Source organism: Gobio gobio, assembly GCF_949357685.1.
Source record: "Gobio gobio genome assembly, chromosome: 17".
NCBI lineage: Eukaryota > Metazoa > Chordata > Actinopteri > Cypriniformes > Gobionidae > Gobio > Gobio gobio.
Window position 1 is genome coordinate 4,907,530 of NC_137110.1, and position 19,281 is coordinate 4,926,810.

The 19,281-nt window shown below is 37.1% G+C and overlaps 1 protein-coding gene across 1 annotated transcript in view; it reads left to right on the forward strand.

The window, feature by feature from the left end:
• The first annotated feature begins 4,473 nt into the window (after positions 1-4,473).
• uqcc1 (ubiquinol-cytochrome c reductase complex assembly factor 1) overlaps positions 4,474-19,281 on the forward strand; it is a 48,581-nt gene continuing 33,773 nt past the window's right edge. The window contains exons 1-5 of the mRNA XM_079841634.1: positions 4,474-4,704; positions 5,556-5,663; positions 13,181-13,288; positions 16,031-16,103; positions 16,414-16,471. Of these exons, the coding sequence (XP_079697760.1) occupies positions 4,630-4,704; positions 5,556-5,663; positions 13,181-13,288; positions 16,031-16,103; positions 16,414-16,471 (422 nt within the window). The 5' untranslated portion in view covers positions 4,474-4,629. The remainder of the gene's footprint in view (positions 4,705-5,555; positions 5,664-13,180; positions 13,289-16,030; positions 16,104-16,413; positions 16,472-19,281) is intronic.

Genomic DNA, 19,281 nt, shown 5'->3' on the forward strand with positions numbered 1-19,281 from the left:
TAGAGCGCACACCAGAAGCAGAGTGTGTGCGTTGATCTGAGCCTCATTGGTCTGTCACCGCTCGTCAATATCAAAATATTTGAGAAAACCAATCAAATCAAAGTAGGCGGGCTTTATGCTCAAACAGAAGCTGCTGAGGCTGAGCACGAATTTTAGCAGCGCGACTCGACGCCAAGTGCGAGATGTATGTAGCTTAACTAAACATTTCATATTTGACAGCTGCTTCTTTAAGTCAGAAATGTTAAACAAACTACAAAAATATTCAGCCAAATAAATTAACAAACAAGAAATATTAACAAAGCCGTTTTCTTCCAATTAGGCCTAAGATTAATAGTAATGAATGTGTGCATATTGTAAATTAATAATTCCATTTGTAGCTCTCGGTAAATAAAAAAGTTCAGCTTTTTTCAGCTTGTATTGGACATAAGATTAGTAATGAATGTGTGCATATTGTGAATTAATTTAATACATTTAGTTACCTATAGCTTTCCTATTAGCCTTCTAAAATTATTGTTTACTTTCTTCACTGACAAAAATGGAAAAACTTTATCAGTCATATCTGCCCACTGACATGGTTTTCAAGCTGTTGTTATTTAAAAAAAAAGTTTGGTGTTCAGAACATCTTAAAATGCACATATGTAGATCATAGAAATAAAAATTTTCTCGAGAGGCCATGCCCCTGAAAAAAATAAATAAACAGCCAGTATCCTAATATGCATACTAATAAGCTACTAGTTAAGAATTAAGAATTAAGAAAGTTGAGAATTGGACCCTAAACTAACCTACCCTCACTGGGGGCTGAGCCCCCCTAAAATGAAAATCCTAGAATCGCCCCTGGTCACAACTTGAGCTACAAATTCACACTTGAAGATATGTTTTTTTCCCATAGTTTGCTGACATGACCTCGGGTGAAGCACACATTCTTTCACAATGAACTGTATGTTGGTCATAAGACTAAAATTGCTTTTAGTCTGTGCATGACAGACACAGAACGTATGAAATCACACAACTGCTTGCTTGTTTTTTCAGGGATGGGTGACATAGGGATGAACAACATTTAGGCAGTTCCTCAAGAGGCCAGCGATAATACTAGCATGTCGTAGAGTCCACCTCACCTCCTCCACTGTTTCCTGAAGGCGTAAAGGTGAAAGCAGTGAAAGCTAGACAAATATTTCACTGGTAATAACGGTGACATTCTCCTTCCTGAGTTTGGAGGGCAGAAACAGAGGGACTTGTGACATTGAAGTCAAAGCTCCACAGCTATGAGGAAGAACCTCTCACCTAGCATAAACAGTCGTTCGGAAAGACAACTCAAACATTACCTCATGCACTCCCTGCTGTCAAAACATCCCTAGTTCAAAGCGCCGGAGTGTTTTTGCTACTTTTACGTGTGTGCCATACAGAGAGGGGGGGGGGGGGGGTTCTGTGAATTATTTTTCTAAATCGTTCATGCAGAAGGGGCATTACATATTTTTGTGATTTTTGGATGGAGCCAGGCAGGAAGTTGCTTCGATGCCCGGATGACTTTGAACAATTTGTGGACGCAGCAATGCGTAGTCTTGCTTATTTTGTGGCTCGGGAGCTGTGAAGCCAGGTACTTATTCAACATTAATCTTTAGTACAGACTACAGCCAGTCATTCGTCATCTCGACTGATGCGATTTTCTCTGTTTAGCGGCCAGCCAGGCGCACGCCACTCACTGACATCATGAAGCTGTTCACCTGTCGCTGCCAAAACACTAAACATCCCATTTCCTTACTCTAACTTGCTATCGTCACTATAAAAATTACCTTTGGACTTGCTAATAGTAATAACATAGGGAGAGTGGGGTCAGATGAGCCAGTGGGTAAGTTGACCCACCCCCTGTATCTTACACTTTTATTGTCATGTAGCCATGCATTTTGAAACCACCCATCATTTCAGCCAGACTGTGAAAAGGAGAAGCACATGGGAGGAGTGAAAGGCGGCCATTACTGTTTTTGGCTAGTCAAAGTAAAATGTGAGCATCAAAGAAAAGGCATCCAGGTCTAAAAATATTTATGATGCATGGTGGTGATTTAGCAACCTAGCCTGAATTGGTAAGCCAGGTAGTTTTTTTCTTTCTTCTCCAAAATGGCAGCTATGTGGTAAAGTGAGCCAAATGCTGTGGGGTAAATTGAGCCAGTGTTTTAACTTACCCCACCATTAGGCACTGAAGTTAAAATTAAATCTCTGAGGTATAAACTGGTGTAATTTAAACGTAATATTACGCAACTGAGTTAGTTTATCTCATGTTGTTGTTGTTTTAGTTTATTTGATAGGGAGAGTGTACAAGTGTAACCCCTCCTGTTCCAACCGCCCGCTCCAAGCGGGACTCGAACCCGGGTCCAGCGGCATGAGAGTCTCTCTGATGAGAACCAGAAGATGCTTTTCACCAGGTTATAATCATACACTGATCAGGCATAACATTATGACGGTGAAGTGAATAACACTGATGATCTCTTCACCTGTTAGTGGGTGGGATATATTAGGCAGCAAGTGAACATTTTGTCCTCAAAGTTGATGTGTTAGAAGCAGGAAAAATGGGCAAGCGTAAGGATTTGAGCGAGTTTGACAAGGGCCAAATTGTGATGGCTGACGACTGGGTCAGAGCATCTCCAAAACTGCAGCTCTTGTGGGATTTCCCCGGTCTGCAGTGGTCAGTCTCTATCAAAAGTGCTCCATGGGCGGCCAAGGCTCATTGATGCTCATGGTGAGCGAAGGCTGGCCCGTGTGGTCCGATCAAACAGACGAGCTACTGGAGCTCAAACTGCTCAAGAAGTTAATGCTGGTTCTGATAGAAAGGTGTCAGAATACACAGAGCATCTCAGTTTGTTGTGTTTGGGGCGGCACAGCCGCTGACCAGTGCCCACGCTGACCCCTGACCTCCGCCCAAAGCACCAACAGTGGCACATGAGCATCAGAACTGGACCACGGAGCAACGGAAGAAGGTGGCCTGGTCTGATGAATCACGTTTTCTTTTACATCACGTGGATGGCCGGGTGTGTGTGTGTGGCTTACCTGGGGAACACATGGCACCAGGTGCATTATGGGAAGAAGGCGTGGCGGTGGAGGCAGTGATGCTTTGGGCAATGTTCTGCTGGGAAACCTTGGGTCCTCCATCCATGTGGATGTTACTTTGACACGTCCGACCTACCTAAGCATTGTTGAGACCATGTCCAGCCTTTCATGGAAACGGTATTCCCTGTGGCTGTGGCTCTTTCAGCAGATAATGCGCCGCCACAAAGCACAAATGCTTCAGGAATGGTTTGAGGAGCACAATAATGAGTTTGAGGTGTTGACTTGGCCTCCAAATTCCCCAGATCTCAATCCAATCGAGCATCTGTGGGATGTGCTGAACACACATATCCGATCCATGGAGGCCCCACCTCGCAACTTACAGGATTTAAAGGATCTGCTGCTAACATCTTGTGCCTGATACCACTGCACACCTTCAGGGGTCTAGTTTTTATTAGTTTCAGTGACGTTTATTTATTCATTCTATCTCGGTTTTTAGCTACTCGACAAACTCTGTTTAGTCTGTGTTTGGGAAGGTTGCAACGTTGCTGTTCAACATATTAATCTGGTTGTTTTTACGTCAAGTTAGCTTTAAGAAAAGAAATATGACTATTTGTAAAAGGTAAATTATCTTCAAAATTTCACATGGCTTTAAATCAGATTCATTTTAGATGGTCAGTTTACATCCAGATGGTGCAACTTATAACTACCCACTGACCCAGATCAACTTACCCCTAACCTGGGGCAAGTTGAGCCACTTTTTATAAGAAGCCATATTTTAGAATCCTTTGTCATAGATGCACATTCTGATTATTTAATATGATATGAAACATCCTGAAATTACTTCATTTACCCTTATTTTGAGGACCAAATACGTATACAAAAATTGCTCATCTTACCCCACCTATAGTATTTATACAATAAACACAAAAAGTACCAAAATTACCATGGAACACAATCTATTTTGGACATGTACCATGGTAATATTTTTTTATTATTTGAGTACCATGTACTCGCTGTAATTTTTAAAAAAACATGGTTATTATAGTTAAACCATGGTAACCACAAATTAACCATGGTTTTGCAACTCTAACCATAGTTTAACCATGGTAATTGTGGTAAAACTGTGGTTATATAAATGGTAATCAATTAGCCAAAAAAACATGGTCAAGTACATTTTTACTACAATAAAACCATGGTTAATTTTTGTAAGGGTATTTTGTAAGTGTAGTCAGCTGGTCTACTCTAAAACATGATTAAATATGTGTTAGGCTACCTGCTGTGACTAAAAAAAACGTAAAACTAAATTGATTTATTGGATTCTTAGGGGCAAGAGTACATATAGTAATTGTGTTTTGCACAAAGAGGACACGGCGAAGCTTACTTCGTGAAGCGGAACTATATTCCAAAGCTCTGATTTCCACAGCTATGATTTCCACACGGACCACTTTAAGTGCGGGACAGATACTTTGACATTGCTGTAAAGGGGGAGGGACAAAAACAAACTGTTACAAAACGTGTTAGGAAGTATCAATCACTGATTCCTGCTTTATAGTTACAATAATACTGTATTATTGTGACTTTAGCAGAATCATGTATCGGCGACCGCTGCAGTCCGCCGTTAGACAGTTATTAAACGCTTCAGCATCGAGAGCTGTCCTCGGAAAGGTAATTTATAGAAACTCATAATATACAAAAATATAATAACAGCACTTAAGTGGTTTATATTTGAGTCCTTTAAAACGTTGTCTTCATTTACGTACCAAGCCTGACATTATAATGTTGTTTGGCGTTATTTGCATTATTTATAACAAAATGATGGACAATATTCTGACCTAACCTGTACTTATACAACACCAGACGTGACATTATGCATAAATATAGTATATATGTGTGACCCTGGACCACAAAGCCAGTCATATGGGTCATTTCATTCAGATTTATACATCATCTTAAAAAAATTTGGCTGAATATTTTTGCAAAAACGTCTAAATATTGAGAAAACCGCCTTTAAAGTTGTCCAAATTAAGTCCATCGGAATGCATATTACTACTAATAATATTTTTTATATATATTTACAGTAGGACATTTATTAAATATCTTAATGGAATATGTTCTTTACTTAATATCCTAATGATTTTTGGCATAAAAGAAAAAATTATCATTTGACCCGTACAATGTATTGTTGGCTATTGCCACAGATATACCCGTGAGAATTATGACTGGTTTTGTGCTCCAGGGTCACATATAATATGTGAGCACATCTTGTGATTATTATTATTGTTATTACTATCATCAATACATTGTGCCATAATTCTGTCAAACCTAATTCATATACGATTATGTAATGTTCCAATTTATAACATTTTGCATACTGTACGTCTATTCCTTTTGATTAGTTGGTTTATTAGTCATATTTAGACAATTAAGGCATAAGCAGTAATCAGAACCTCCTTTATAATTCAAACTAGATTGAAAAACGGAAAGCATTTGTCAAGATATGTCTTTTATGTTCCTAGGCCACTGAGCAAGCATGTCAGTCCAGGGCTTTGGTGGCTTGCCGGATAACAGCGGATGCTTGCGTCCCCAATCACTCGCAATGTCGAGCTCTTCACATCACCAGAGAGGTGTGTGTGTGTGTGTGTGTGTGTGTGTGTGTGTGTGTGTGTGTGTGTGTGTGTGTGTGTGTGTGTGTGTGTGTGTGTGTGTGTGTGTGTGTGTGTGTGTGTGTGTGTGTGTGTGTGTGTGTGTGTGTGTGTGTGTGTGCGCCGCCTTTTCCAGTCTCAGTTGTCCAGTTCTTTCTCAGGCTAAGGAATCCAGTTTCCTAAAGGGATCAATTCTGATATCAAGTAATAGAATCTCAATTCATATCTAGGTGGGATAATAAAACTACATAAGTATTACAGTAGCAAAAATATGTAACACACTATTTTACAGTGTCCTTGTTACATATGTTACATGTACTTACCATAGTTCTAACAGTAAGTGATGCATCATTACATGCAACTAACCCTCAACCAAACCCTAATCCTACGTATATGTAAATTAATATCTAGGTAAGAAAAGGCCGGTCACATTAGCCTCTGTTCAGATGCATTGTTATACTGTACACTGTCTGTTTAATAATTGTTTTTTGACACATTTTACCTTTTCTTGAATCAGTGGTGTGTCATAAACATGAAATACAGTACCAGTCAAACTTTGCTCACATATACTGTTTCTTTATTAGTGGAGTTTTCCATATTTTAGAATGAAAGTTAAAGGCACAATATGTAAGATTATCTAGAACAGTGTTATATATTTTGTTGACTTGTGTAGTTGCATTATCCCAAATGTTTCCAAGAATGTTTAAATCCAGAGAAATAAGCAATTTTAACCAGGACACAGACCGTGTGTGTGTGTGTGTGTGTGTGTGTGTGTGTGTGTGTCACCTATCAATGACATCATACCTGCGTTACCCTCAATTTTTATTTTATAGAAACCATGGAAACACCAAAGCCGTTTTAATATGTGATATGTTTTATCAGACAGGTGAGCAACTGTTTGGATAATTCTAGGCCTGTCGCGATTGGTTGATACAATCAACTACGTTGACGCTGTTAATTAGTCAACATCAATATTTTTAGTCGACTGGGTAAATTGGGTACGATATGAAATTATTAGTATTAGTAATAAATTAGGATTAGTACTGGTAATGTTACTTTAAAAATGACAGCACTCTAATAAGAGCAGTATTTCTTAATGTGCGTCGATGTGTGACAGCAGGAGCGAGGACGTGTGTGTGTGTGAGCTCCACCGTTCACTAAACAATGGAAGCAGAACAGTCAAATATATACAGCTCAGGAAAAAGAAAGCAACAGAAAAGTGCGACGCGGCCGGACTCTGACCTGAAGCACGCAGCCGTACACACACCTTTCACTCAGACAGATCGCGACACAAGTTTTGCGGATTATTGGGTCTGAATGGTTAAAAATATGTAAAAATGCACGTCTTGGCGAGTATTCAGGTAAACGCAGTCGGATATGTCTTTAGTGAACGTATACAGAGTTGAATCAAGGGGGTAATCCAGCCTCCGGAAAGCGTACCTTCCATAGGGGCAGCCATTGCTAACCAAGCCATCACCTGCTGTTAGCATCCCATTGACTCCCATTCATTTTGGCCTCACTTTGACAGCGAATAATTTTGCATCTGAGGCGTTTAAAGACTCCATTTGTCCATTGTTTATTTCTAAACAAACACGACAATGTATAAAAGGCTCCATTACCTTGTAGCTTACACTATCGACCCGTAGAAGCCGTTTTTGTAAAAAATAGGCTAACGATTGCGCCATAACCACGCGACTCCGTATAGACAGGAGAAGCTCGCAGCAATCTTTTGCTGTCTATGAGGCAATCGGGGGGACGTGGAGGCATAAAGTCTAATAAAGTTAAGGGAGAAGCATGTGGAGAAGCCCATAGAGAGCCAAAAGCAACGGGACAAAATATTTCAACAATGTGATCCATATTTCACTTTGCACAACTACTAGAGGACTTGCCACTGTCAAACAGGTTACTCACGTCACATCTACGTATTCAAGCTCAGTCTGAGGCTGCGCAGTATATCAGCCATCAGGAAGTGAGTGCTTCTACATGACTTTAATTTTTCTCCGTGAAGTCTATGGGGTCGCTGTGTCCATTTCTTTTACTGTCTATGAGTTGAATGAGAAATCGGGTGTTACAATGAATTTGGTCCGTGCAGCTCTTAAAGGGCCGGAGCTCATATTCTGTGTGAAGCTGGGCAGGGCAGGAACATGCCGGCCAAGTGAGTTTTTAGGTTTTTTTTAACCCTTTAAAACAATAAATAGTAAGTTATGTCCTATTATTCAATTACTTTTACAGTTTTTTGCCATGGTATGGATTCAGTATCGGTATTGAGGTATTTTAGTCTGGTATCGTATCAAAGTCATAATTTTGGTATTGTGACAACACTATTCTATATAAAAAGTATTTGCTGATATTCTCTTTTTTTTGTTATGTTACCTTTTTTGGATTGTTACTCTTTTAGTTTTACATTTTGTCAAGGGCTTGTTTACATTTATACTTTTTTTTATATAGTACACTACTGAATGCCAAAGCTGCAAGTTAAATTAAATGTTTTTAAGTAAAATTGTTGAAAATTATTGTGATAAATTAGTCAATGGATTAATCGATAAATTAGTCGATAGATTAATCAATATAAAAATAGTCGTTAGTGGCAGCCCTAGATCATTCATCCACAGAAACTAATGATTATCCTCCAGCTCAACACAATTAGTCTTATTGTTTAAATCTGGTGTTGTTGATTTACCGCTAGTGCCATGTTTTACTGCCTAATATGATCCCGCTCACTGCAGTGTGAACAAGTGTCTCATAGTAGCGCCGAGTGAACGCACAAAGTAGCATTATAGCATCACTTTAACACACTCAAATGTGTGTAATATGATAAAACAGCGCTGCGTTCCCCCACACACACATGATCGGAAGAAGCTGAAACACTCGTCTGACAGAATAAAAGCAGGGTGTCATCAAACTACACCTTTGTTTTGAATTGTTTGTTTTGAAACGACCTCTATAGCGGCGAAAAATTACATATGGTGGCTTTAAGTTATCAAAGCTACAAAATCACACAAATGGAAATTAAATATAGAAAAAATCACAACTCTGATCATATGAGCTTTAGAAAATGTATATATAGACACGGTTGATAAATTTTTCTACAAACATCATTTATCATTTCCTCCCTATATGAGCCCAAAGGGCAGGTGCTGATTATAGTTCTACTAGTTTACCAGTATTCCCAATCATAGCAGTAAAACATAAATTTCCTGTGAGGAATCCATTGGGGAAGGTTTTATTGCGTCCATAGCGGTGGCTTGAGGGAATTAGCTGAATATTTTCACTGCAATGCCTCCATAAAGTTTACCTGGGTTGAGTTGAGATTTACAGGGAAATGCTGATCTTAAACAGGAACAGTTGATGGATTTGGCACTATAATGGCTATTTGTCAATATTATTCCTTTAAAACCGACGGGAGTGCCTGCGGTTTTGCGTGTCTCTGTTTAAGAAGAAACTGAAACCAAATGGCCAGCACAATAATTCTTTTTGCATACGAAATCAGAGACGTTACACGTTCAGATGCATTGTTTTCACCCTCTAATGAGTCTGCACAAATTGTGTAATATGGGTTTACAACAAAAACAGCACACGGGCTCTAACTAAAAACGAATATGTAGATTTCATGTGGCGTTTTCGCTCATAACTTCATGAAACACGCACGGATCGTAAAAATAAGGCATTCTCATGATTAAAATGAGCCCAAAATCAACATAATCCATGGCGTTGATCACAAGATATTCCTCATGGAGGAGCAATTTTATAAAGGCAGCGGCTATTTACACATATTTTCTTAGTGATATATGATATTTACACTAAGTGCAAATAGCTGTAGATGCTATTTAATAAGTGAAATCGCATACTAAACGAAAATAGTGATATATTCTATTTACACCATGTAAAAGTAGTTCTTTGCGTTAGCCTCATAGCATAATTGCCCAGATCAGATTGGCCAAAAAATGACTTGGGCAATTATGCTATGAGGCTAACGTAAATAGTAATTATATGCAATTTATACTTTATTTTGATAGATACATACTATTTGCACCTCAGTATTGTTGTACATTAACAGGATGCAATAATAACATGGTGTAAATTATTATATTTATTAAAATTATTAAATGGATGCCACCTTAATAGGACAAAAGCCCTCCCTAACCCTACCCAATAAATGCTTTTATTGTTATTAAACATTTAGTTAGGCACTTTATTTCCACTTTTAGAAAATGTTCTTCATTTGTATTGAAAGTAAATGCCTTTCCGTTGTGATATGTGTTCGGCAAATGGCGGATTCGAACCCGGGTCGATCGCGTCAAAACCAAGATCCTTAAGCTTTACGCTCTACTGACTGCGCCATTGAAGATGTTGAAATATCCGTGTTTGTTTGGCCCAACCAGGCATTGTTAGGCGAAGCTAGTGCGAATAGCACTTGCCAACAAGGCACGCTCTTTGCACTTGGTGTGAATAGACACTCCGATTTAAAAATGCCCTTTAGGGCTAAACGAAAAGGCTACCTTGGTTCCAAATGCTGTAACTTTTGATTAATTTATGCTATCACCACACAATTTGATCTACATGCAGCTCACATGTGCAAATTATAATAAAATTATATATATATATATATATATATATATATATATATATATATATATATATATATATATATATATATATATATATATATATATATATATATATATATATATATATATATATATATATATATATATATATATATATATATACATATATACATATATCTCTTGTCTTTTATCAGCAGTTTCTCAGAATGAGAATTTATGTTCTAAAAATGTAAAAACAATACGTACCTTTTGGAGTTATGAGTCTTTACTTTTGTGTATGTCACTCCTGAAAACAACTCTAAAAATGCCTTCAGGGCTTAAAGGTGCAGTGTGTAATATTTATGAGAATCTATTGACAGAAATGCAATATAATATACATCACTATGTTTTCAGTGGTTTATAAAGACCTTACATAATGAACAATTATGTTTTTATTACCTTAGAATGAGCCGGTTCTATCTGCACACACCGCGGGTCCCCTTACAGCAGGGGTTTTCAAAATGTGGGGCGTGGAGAGTGGTAAAAAATATAGCCTAATAATTAGTTTATTATTGAGTTTAATTATAATATGTATTTTTTTCTATATTATTATTTTTTTTTCATTTAAAAAATATTAAAAATAATAAGACAAAAATAAGAAACGTTTTTCACCCAGAATGCCGTAGCTGTGAATTCGCTACTTTTTGGCAAGCCTGCCGATACAGGTATATGCCTATTAATAGCCCACAATGGAGATATTTCTGAGACCCCCGATTCAAAGCCTTCAAATTCAGAGCTTAAACCCAAAAGACGACGATATGACGATCAGTATTTGAGTTTAGGATTTACGTGGACAGAACCAGTTGATGAACCACGACGTTTATGTGTGGTTTGTCAAGAGATTTTGGCTTTTTGGCATGTCGTGTTGCATTGCGTATAGCCAAGGCAGGCAAAGCACATAGCCTACCATTGGAGAGACGTTAATTCTGCCAGCAGCGAAAGACATATGTTCTCTGATGGTAGGAGAGACAGCAACTTCTAAGATCGATTCTGTTCCACTATCTGACAACACAATAAATCGTGCATCTCAGACATGGCACAGGATATGAAGGAGAAAGTGTTACACAGCGTCAGACACAGACAGTTTTTTGCACTCCAAATTGACAAATCCACCGATGTGGCCAAAAAGTAAAAGTTAAAGTTCTTTCCCCACTCTCTGTTATAAATCATCTGACTGAGTGTGATGGACAGTTCTTAAAATTTTTAATTGAGCTGTGTTCTGTTCTTTTCATATGGAAGCATCATTGTTTTTGTTTCATTATTTTAATCTGTTTTAAAAGGTGTTCAATTATTTTAAGTTTTAAAAACTTTTCCTTATTCCAAGTTTTAAAAACGTTTCATTATTTTAAGTTTTAAAAATATTAAATTGTTATTATTCCGAAAATAACTGGGGGGAGCCATTGTGTGGGTTATGTCAAAAGGGAGGCCCACTGTCTTATGGTGCGTTCACACCGGACGCGATTCGCGCGATTGATTTACATGTTAAGTCAATGCAGAGACGCGAAATGGCATTCTGCGGCGCGATTGAGGCGGAGCGAATGACGCAAATTGAGCGTTTTGAGCGCTTTTTTTTGAATTCATGCGAATCGCTCAAGTTGAAAAATCTGAACTTTGGCGGATATACGCGCCGCGGTAACCAATCAGGAGCTTGCTCTAGTAGTGACAACAATGAGGAGAAAATCTGTATATTAATATCTGGTTCAGACAATATGATTATCACTGTGATAACATTAAATGACATGAAACACAACCCAGTCTCTTTTTGCTAAATGCAAGTTTATGTATGATCAATAATACAAAAGTATAAGTAAAAGGTATAATAAGCTATACATGAAATAAAGCAAACAATTCACTCAAACATTCAAAGTCAGTGCTAGTAGGCTAACGTTACAACTGTAACATACAGTTATAGCCTAAAAATAAAAAAGTAATGAAACTTCACTTTGCCCTCAGCCTAAACGATTTGCCAGGGAACAAATTATAGATCCATGAGACCAAAGATCGGCTGTTACAAGACGAATTATAGCTCGAGACCACAGAGACATCAGAGCCAGCGGCAGACGGCAGAAGGACTGGCCGAGGAAAGGTTGCCCTCGCCGGCTTTGACGTGCGCTGACCGCCGCTGATCCGCTGGAGCTCACAACTCCGAAAACGCCAGATCACATGTTCAAATAGGCACTCTTTATATAAATAAACCACAGATTTGAGCTTTAAACAACTACATTATCGACTGAAAAGGTCTTAAAACTACGTTTTGTGACACATTAACAGTAGATTTTAACAAAAAAAGACGTGTAAACACAGCCCATGTCAGCCATTTCTCAACGAGACGAGCCGGCTGGCAGAAGCCCCGCCCATGACGCGAATTCGCGTCTGTTGTGCAGTAAATGTCACACGATTCGCGCGAATTAAGAGAGTAAACTCAAAATTTTGAAGCGTCCACCTTCGCGCGAATCGCGTCCGGTGTGAACGCCACATGAGACTTTGAAAACCCCTGCCTTACAGTGAAGTCGCCATTTTGCGCCGCCATGTTTCTACATTGGCCCTAAACGAATACATTTCTCTTCAGAGCGCTAGCTACTCCCCTGCTTTCTCAGAAAACGACATCTTTGTCCTATGTTGGCCACCGTAGCTTCTCTATGTGAGGGGTGAGCGGTGGGCGGTTGCAATTCTCAACCTCACCTTTAAAGGGTTAAAAAACAAAAACCTTAGAGATCCTCCAACTTCATTTGGTCTTGTAAATGAAGGTATTTGTTTGTTTTCCCCCCAAACACATTTGGTTTTGTATTGTTTTGTATTGTCTGTATGCTCTCTTTTTGCTAGATGCCAGATGTGTTTATGTCTGTTTTATATAGCTCTAATTTTAGATGTGTTTCCGTGTTCTGTTTGAAGCTGTGTAGTGTTAAAGAGACCCCGCAGACTACAGACGAAGAGGTCGGGGCCTTCACCAAAGTGATTGAGGCCATGGGCTTCACTGGACCCCTCAAATACAACAAATGGGTAAATAAATCTCCTCCTCTAGTGTTACTAAACAATCCTTTAAATAGTCCCCTTTTGATATTTGATCATTTGTTCATGGTCTCTCATAAAACCTGATGTGTGAATTTCACAGAACTTATGATTTTTGATCAATTTAAAACCATCGACATATCGGCTATAGCATGAAAAAGGCTGATGTAACAAACCAATAGATATTAATTAACTGTGTGAAGGCAAGGCACTGAGCTGTATACTTCTATTTATTAAAGAGATATGTAATAGTCAAATATGAGTTAATGTTGTTAATAAAAAATATTTGATAGCAAAAAGGTTCTCATGTAGTCTTATTTGTGTTTTGTTTTAGTTTTTTATCTTACCTTGTGCCTCTCTTATAATGTTGGCCTGATGAATGTTAAATAGATACAATCCATATTCCAGGAAAATTATTTGATGCAATAAATTAGCTAGTATGCCTTAATGCTAGTGATACACGATATATATACACCATATCGGTATCGGCCGATATATGTTCATTTTTAATTTTATCGATAAGTAAATTGAACCAATATATTAAAGCTGATAAATAATGTATTATTTCCTTCAGCTGAGACACTTCAGATGCGCATTGTTCACCATGATGGGTTTGAATTGCATGAAATATGATTGAAATCACTTTTAAAAAAAGGAAAACACAGTTAAGAGCAACATGTGCAACAAGTCTGTCATATCGGCTACATTAAACTATAATGAGAACATTATAATTGTGTGTTTGGGACATGGATTTTAATGGTGAGATTTTTGTTTTTGTAATTGGGCTCTCAAAAATTACATAAAAGTTTATGTTTTAGATTTATCGACCAATATATCTTTATCGGCTTTCAGATATAAAGAATTATCGGTTATCGGTGCGGGATCCCTACTTAATGCATGCGTTTTTGAACTTTGCTAAGTTAAAACATGATCAAAACAGAATCTGTATTAATGACAAAAGTTTATTAAGTGAGCAACTGACAAATATCGGTATCAGAACCAGCCCATAGTTGTTTGTTGAAATCGATATCGGTAAAAGAACCCATCTTTAGAACTTACACATGTCCAGGTTATATTTAACGGTAAAATCATGAAAAAATAAATACATTTTTAGTTTGCTTAAAGATAAATGTTATGTTGTATTTTGTCCCCGTTGTTTTTGTATTACCGCAATCCCCAAAATCTTGCTTGTTTTACTGGAATGTGGGGAAAATTAATGAGATATTATTTAAATTGTAAAGTATTTAAATGCTGATATAATGCATTATCCTCCTAGGACCCAGGGTCATTAGATTGTTTAGAGCATAATAAACAAATGGGGACATTTTTTTAAATGATATTTATTCATATGTTTTGCTATGTCCTCGTAAGTGGACAGCAGGACTCAGTTGTTTAAAAAAATACATGAAATTACATGTATAGGTACAAACAATGGGATTTTTTTCATTCACCAGTCAAATTTTTTAAACCAAAGTCTTTGTTTAAAGATGATTCCCGACTATATTATGAAAGATATAACGGAATGATACCATTTTACTTTATGCAATATGTGTGTAAAATGGCCATACATGGGTTTTCCCATTCAATGCAATGTATCTTTACACGGTCTCTAATTTGCATATTAATGTGCTCTTGGAGCAAAATGTCATGAAAAAAGAAGTCCACCATTGGTGGTGGATGAGGAGATTCCCCCCTTCTATGTAAAGCACTTTGAGTGCCTAGAAAAGGCACTGAATTGTAAAAATTAAGTGTAATAATGGTAGTAATAGTTGCCAACATTTTCATAATATCATGATGTGCGTTGTGCACTCTCTTGACTTAATATATGAAGGAAAAATACAATCGTGGAAGTTTTTGCTGTCTGCAATGTACTTGGCGATGCACGGTTCACGCTTATATCCACCGATCGGGCGGGCCATGTAATGTAAAATAACATTCATATTATTCACGGGTGGATGAGCAATAAATCATTGTGTTTGTTTGACTTTTTGTGAGCCCTGAGGGACGAATTATTCCGGTTGCCACTTTCAAAACAATGCCGGGGAGCCGAAGCTCATTAAATATGCAAATCTTATCCAATCCTAGCCGTGGGCGTTTACTTCCAAGTCTTCAGTGCGGCACGCCTATTGAAACCGAGCGTGTCTTGAGAGAGCCTCAAAACCATGGCAGAAAATAGCCTATTACTTATTAATTAATTATGATGTTTTTGAATGTAAAAACCATGCGAACGTCACAAGTAGACCTCAGACAACAGTATAAAAAATTTTAATGACACTTTTAATTATAATGACACAATGCAAAAATGTAATTTAATAATCCTTAAAAATAGGATTAATTTTGCAAAGATAGGGATATTTTTATGCTACATAACTTTTTTGCATATTCTGTTGAATTTAGTAGTTTGGTTTCCCATGAGCCCTCAAACGACTCAACAGTGAGTCGAGTTTTGGTGCTGGAAAGATGACTTCATCTCGTACCGCTACCTGTTTTGTGTTTTCAAAAGCAGGAGCCGCACTTTGTGAAATCCGAGATGACCTTCCATGTTAGAGTCATCAGCATCACGGCTGTCTAAAACTTCAGCATGTCTGCTTCATTCTGGGGCACATGTTCCGCTCGCTAGAACGGACTGAAAATGTGATGTCTTGGCCAATTTCATCAGTTTCTGCTTTTGATCACCCCGGATTGAGTGGCTTTTTGATCATGTGTGTCACAAATGTCTCTCTTCTTTTGCAGAAAATTAAGATAGCTGCCTTGCGCATGTACACATGCTGTGTAGAAAGAATCAACTATGACGAATTTTTTGAAAGTAAGTATTTTTAAATCTTTTGCCTCATGAGTCTTATGTCATGCTCATTTCAATTTTTTGAAGAACTCCTAAACACCCCTCGCTTTATCCGAAATGATGAAATGAGCGTAAAGGGACCTTTTCAGCAGCACCTGAAAGATTTATGTGGCACTTTACAGCTGTGTTACGTTGTTTTCTTTAGCTGAGGAAAAAACAGGTGTAAACCCAATAGCGGTTTTGGAACCGGAGCCCAAGTTTGCATTGGTTTGGCTACATGTTGTGTTTTCTTGTTCCCCCTTATAATGTCCTCTACTCCCTCTCTTTCTCCCAGAGTGCTCTCTCCCCGACACGCTCAACTCCTGGTTCTTGGTGGCACAGCTCCACGTTTGGTGAGTTTTTGGACACAGTTTGGGGTAGGACTGCGACATTGTGTCATGCAAATTCCAAATCCTGGATTGGTTATTCAAGTCATGACTTCATGAGTTGATTAATATTCATCTACTAGATGGATTGCAAATGGTGTTTCATTAGACTCATTCTGAAGAGCAGAACCATACCTGCATACCACTTGAAATTTAGTAACACAAAGTCTTATTTTTGTTCACCAGAGATTGCAGTTTATTTAATTGTGTGTGTGTTTGTGCTTTTACTCACTGAATCTAGTCTTAAACAATTGTAATATCTTTTATCCTTTTTTCCTCTGTAGTTTTTCTTACTTTTTAAATTTGCCAGAATATCCTAATGTGGGCAATTTACATAATATAATTTTTGTAATTTTCTTAATTTCTGCCATTTTTCTTAATTTTTAAGTGAAGGAATAGAATCCTGGTTTCACAGACATGGCTTAGATTAAGCCAGGATTAGGCCTTAGTTTAATTAGGGTTTAATTAGGACATTTAAGTAGCTCTTATAAACATACCTTAAAAAAAACATTACTGGTTTATCTTGAGAAAAAACAATGACATTGACATGTTTTAAGATATATCAGTGCATGTTGCTTTCAGTTAAAACCGTTTAAACATCCATTTTAGTCTGAGGCTATCTTAAGCCTTGTCTGTGGAACCGGGGGAATCATCTCTTAAAATGGCCATGTCCAGGTTTTCTGACTTTATAACTCACAATTCTGACTTTATATCACACAATTCTGACTTAATATCTCACAATTCTGACTTTATATCACACAATTCTGACTTAATATCTCACAATTCTGACTTTATATCACACAATTCTGACTTAAAGGGTTAGTTCACCCAAAAATATTACATTACAATAAACACATTAATTACATTAATTAATTACTTCCCCTCATGTCGTTCGACACCCGTAAGACCTCCGTTCATCTTCGGAACAGAAATTAAGATATTTTAGTTGAAATCTGATGCCTCTGAAAGTCCTCCATTGGCTCAATGGCACGGTTCACTCTCAAGACCCTTAAAAGCTACTAAAGACGTCGTTACAAAGTCCATCTCACTACAGTGGTTCTACAATAACTTTATGAATCGGCAACAATAGTTTTTGTGCGCAAAAAACCCCTAAATAACGACTTACATAGTGATGCCGATTTCAAAACAAAGCATCATGAAGCTTCGAAGCGTTATGAATCACTGAGTCGAATGATGATTCGGATCGCGTGTCAAACCGCCAAACTGCTGAAATTTGGCGATTCAAACTGCTGAATCGACTCACTGACTCATAACGCTTCGAAGCATCATGATGCTTTGTTTTGAAATCGTCATCACTATAAAAGTCGTTATTTAGGATTTTTTTGCGCACAAAAACTATTGTTGCCAATTCATAAAGTTATTTTAGAACCACTGTAGTGAGATGGGCTTTGTAACGACGTCTTTAGTAGCTTTTAAGGGTCTTGAGAGTGAACCGTGCCATTGAGCCAATGGAGGCCTTTCAGAGCCATCAGATTTACACTAAAATATCTTCATTTCTGTTCTGAAGATGAACGGAGGTCTGACGGGTGTCGAACGACATGAGGGTAAGTCATTAATGACAGAATTTACATTTTTGGGTGAACTAACCCTTTAATATCTCACAATTCTGACTTACTATCTCACAATTCTGACTTTATATCTCACAATTCTGACTTAATATCTCACAATTCTGGCTTTATATCTCACAATTATGACTTAATATCTCACAATTATGACTTAATATCTCACAATCATCTCACTTTATATTACACAATTTTGACTTTATATCTCACACAATTATGACTTTATATCTCACAATTATGACTATAACTCACAATTATGACTATCTCACAATTTTGACTTTATATCTCACAATTATGACTTTATATCTCACAATTATGACTATAACTCACAATTATGACTATCTCACAATTTTGACTTTATATCTCACAATTCTGACTTAATATCTCACAATTCTGACTTAATATCTCATAATTCTGACTTTATATCTCACATTTCTGACTTAATATCTCATAATTCTGACTTTATATCTCACAATCTGACTTAATATCTCATAATTCTGGCTTTATATCTCACAATTCTGACTTAATATCTCACAATTATGACTTAATATCTCACAATTATGACTTAATATCTCACAATCATGACTTTATATTACACAATTTTGACTTTATGTCTCACAATTATGACTATAACTCACAATTATGACTATCTCACAATTATGACTTTATATTCACACAATTATGACTTTATATCTCACAATTATGACTATAACTCACAATTATGACTATATCACAATTTTGACTTTATATCTCACAATTATGTCTTTATATCTCACAATTATGACTTTATATCACACAATTATGACTTTATATCTCACAATTATGACTTAATAACTCACAATTCTGACTTTATATCTCACAATTCTGACTTTATAACTCACAATTCTGACTTTATATCTCACAATTATGACTTTATATCTCGCAATTATGACTTTATAACTCGCAATTATGACTTTATAACTCGCAATTCAGAATTGTGAGAGAAAAAAATCACAATTACTTTTTTATTTTTTATTCTGTGGCAGAAACGAGCTTCAATATATTTGATTAGTAACCTAGAAGTAGTTTTGATTTCTTAGTAATTTTGCCATTCTACCTTTGTTTAAAGATGTTCCAAAATCCTAAAATTGTATTTCCGGGTTTTCAATTAGATTTTATTTTTATCCCGGACATCAAAACATGAAAAGGGGTTAA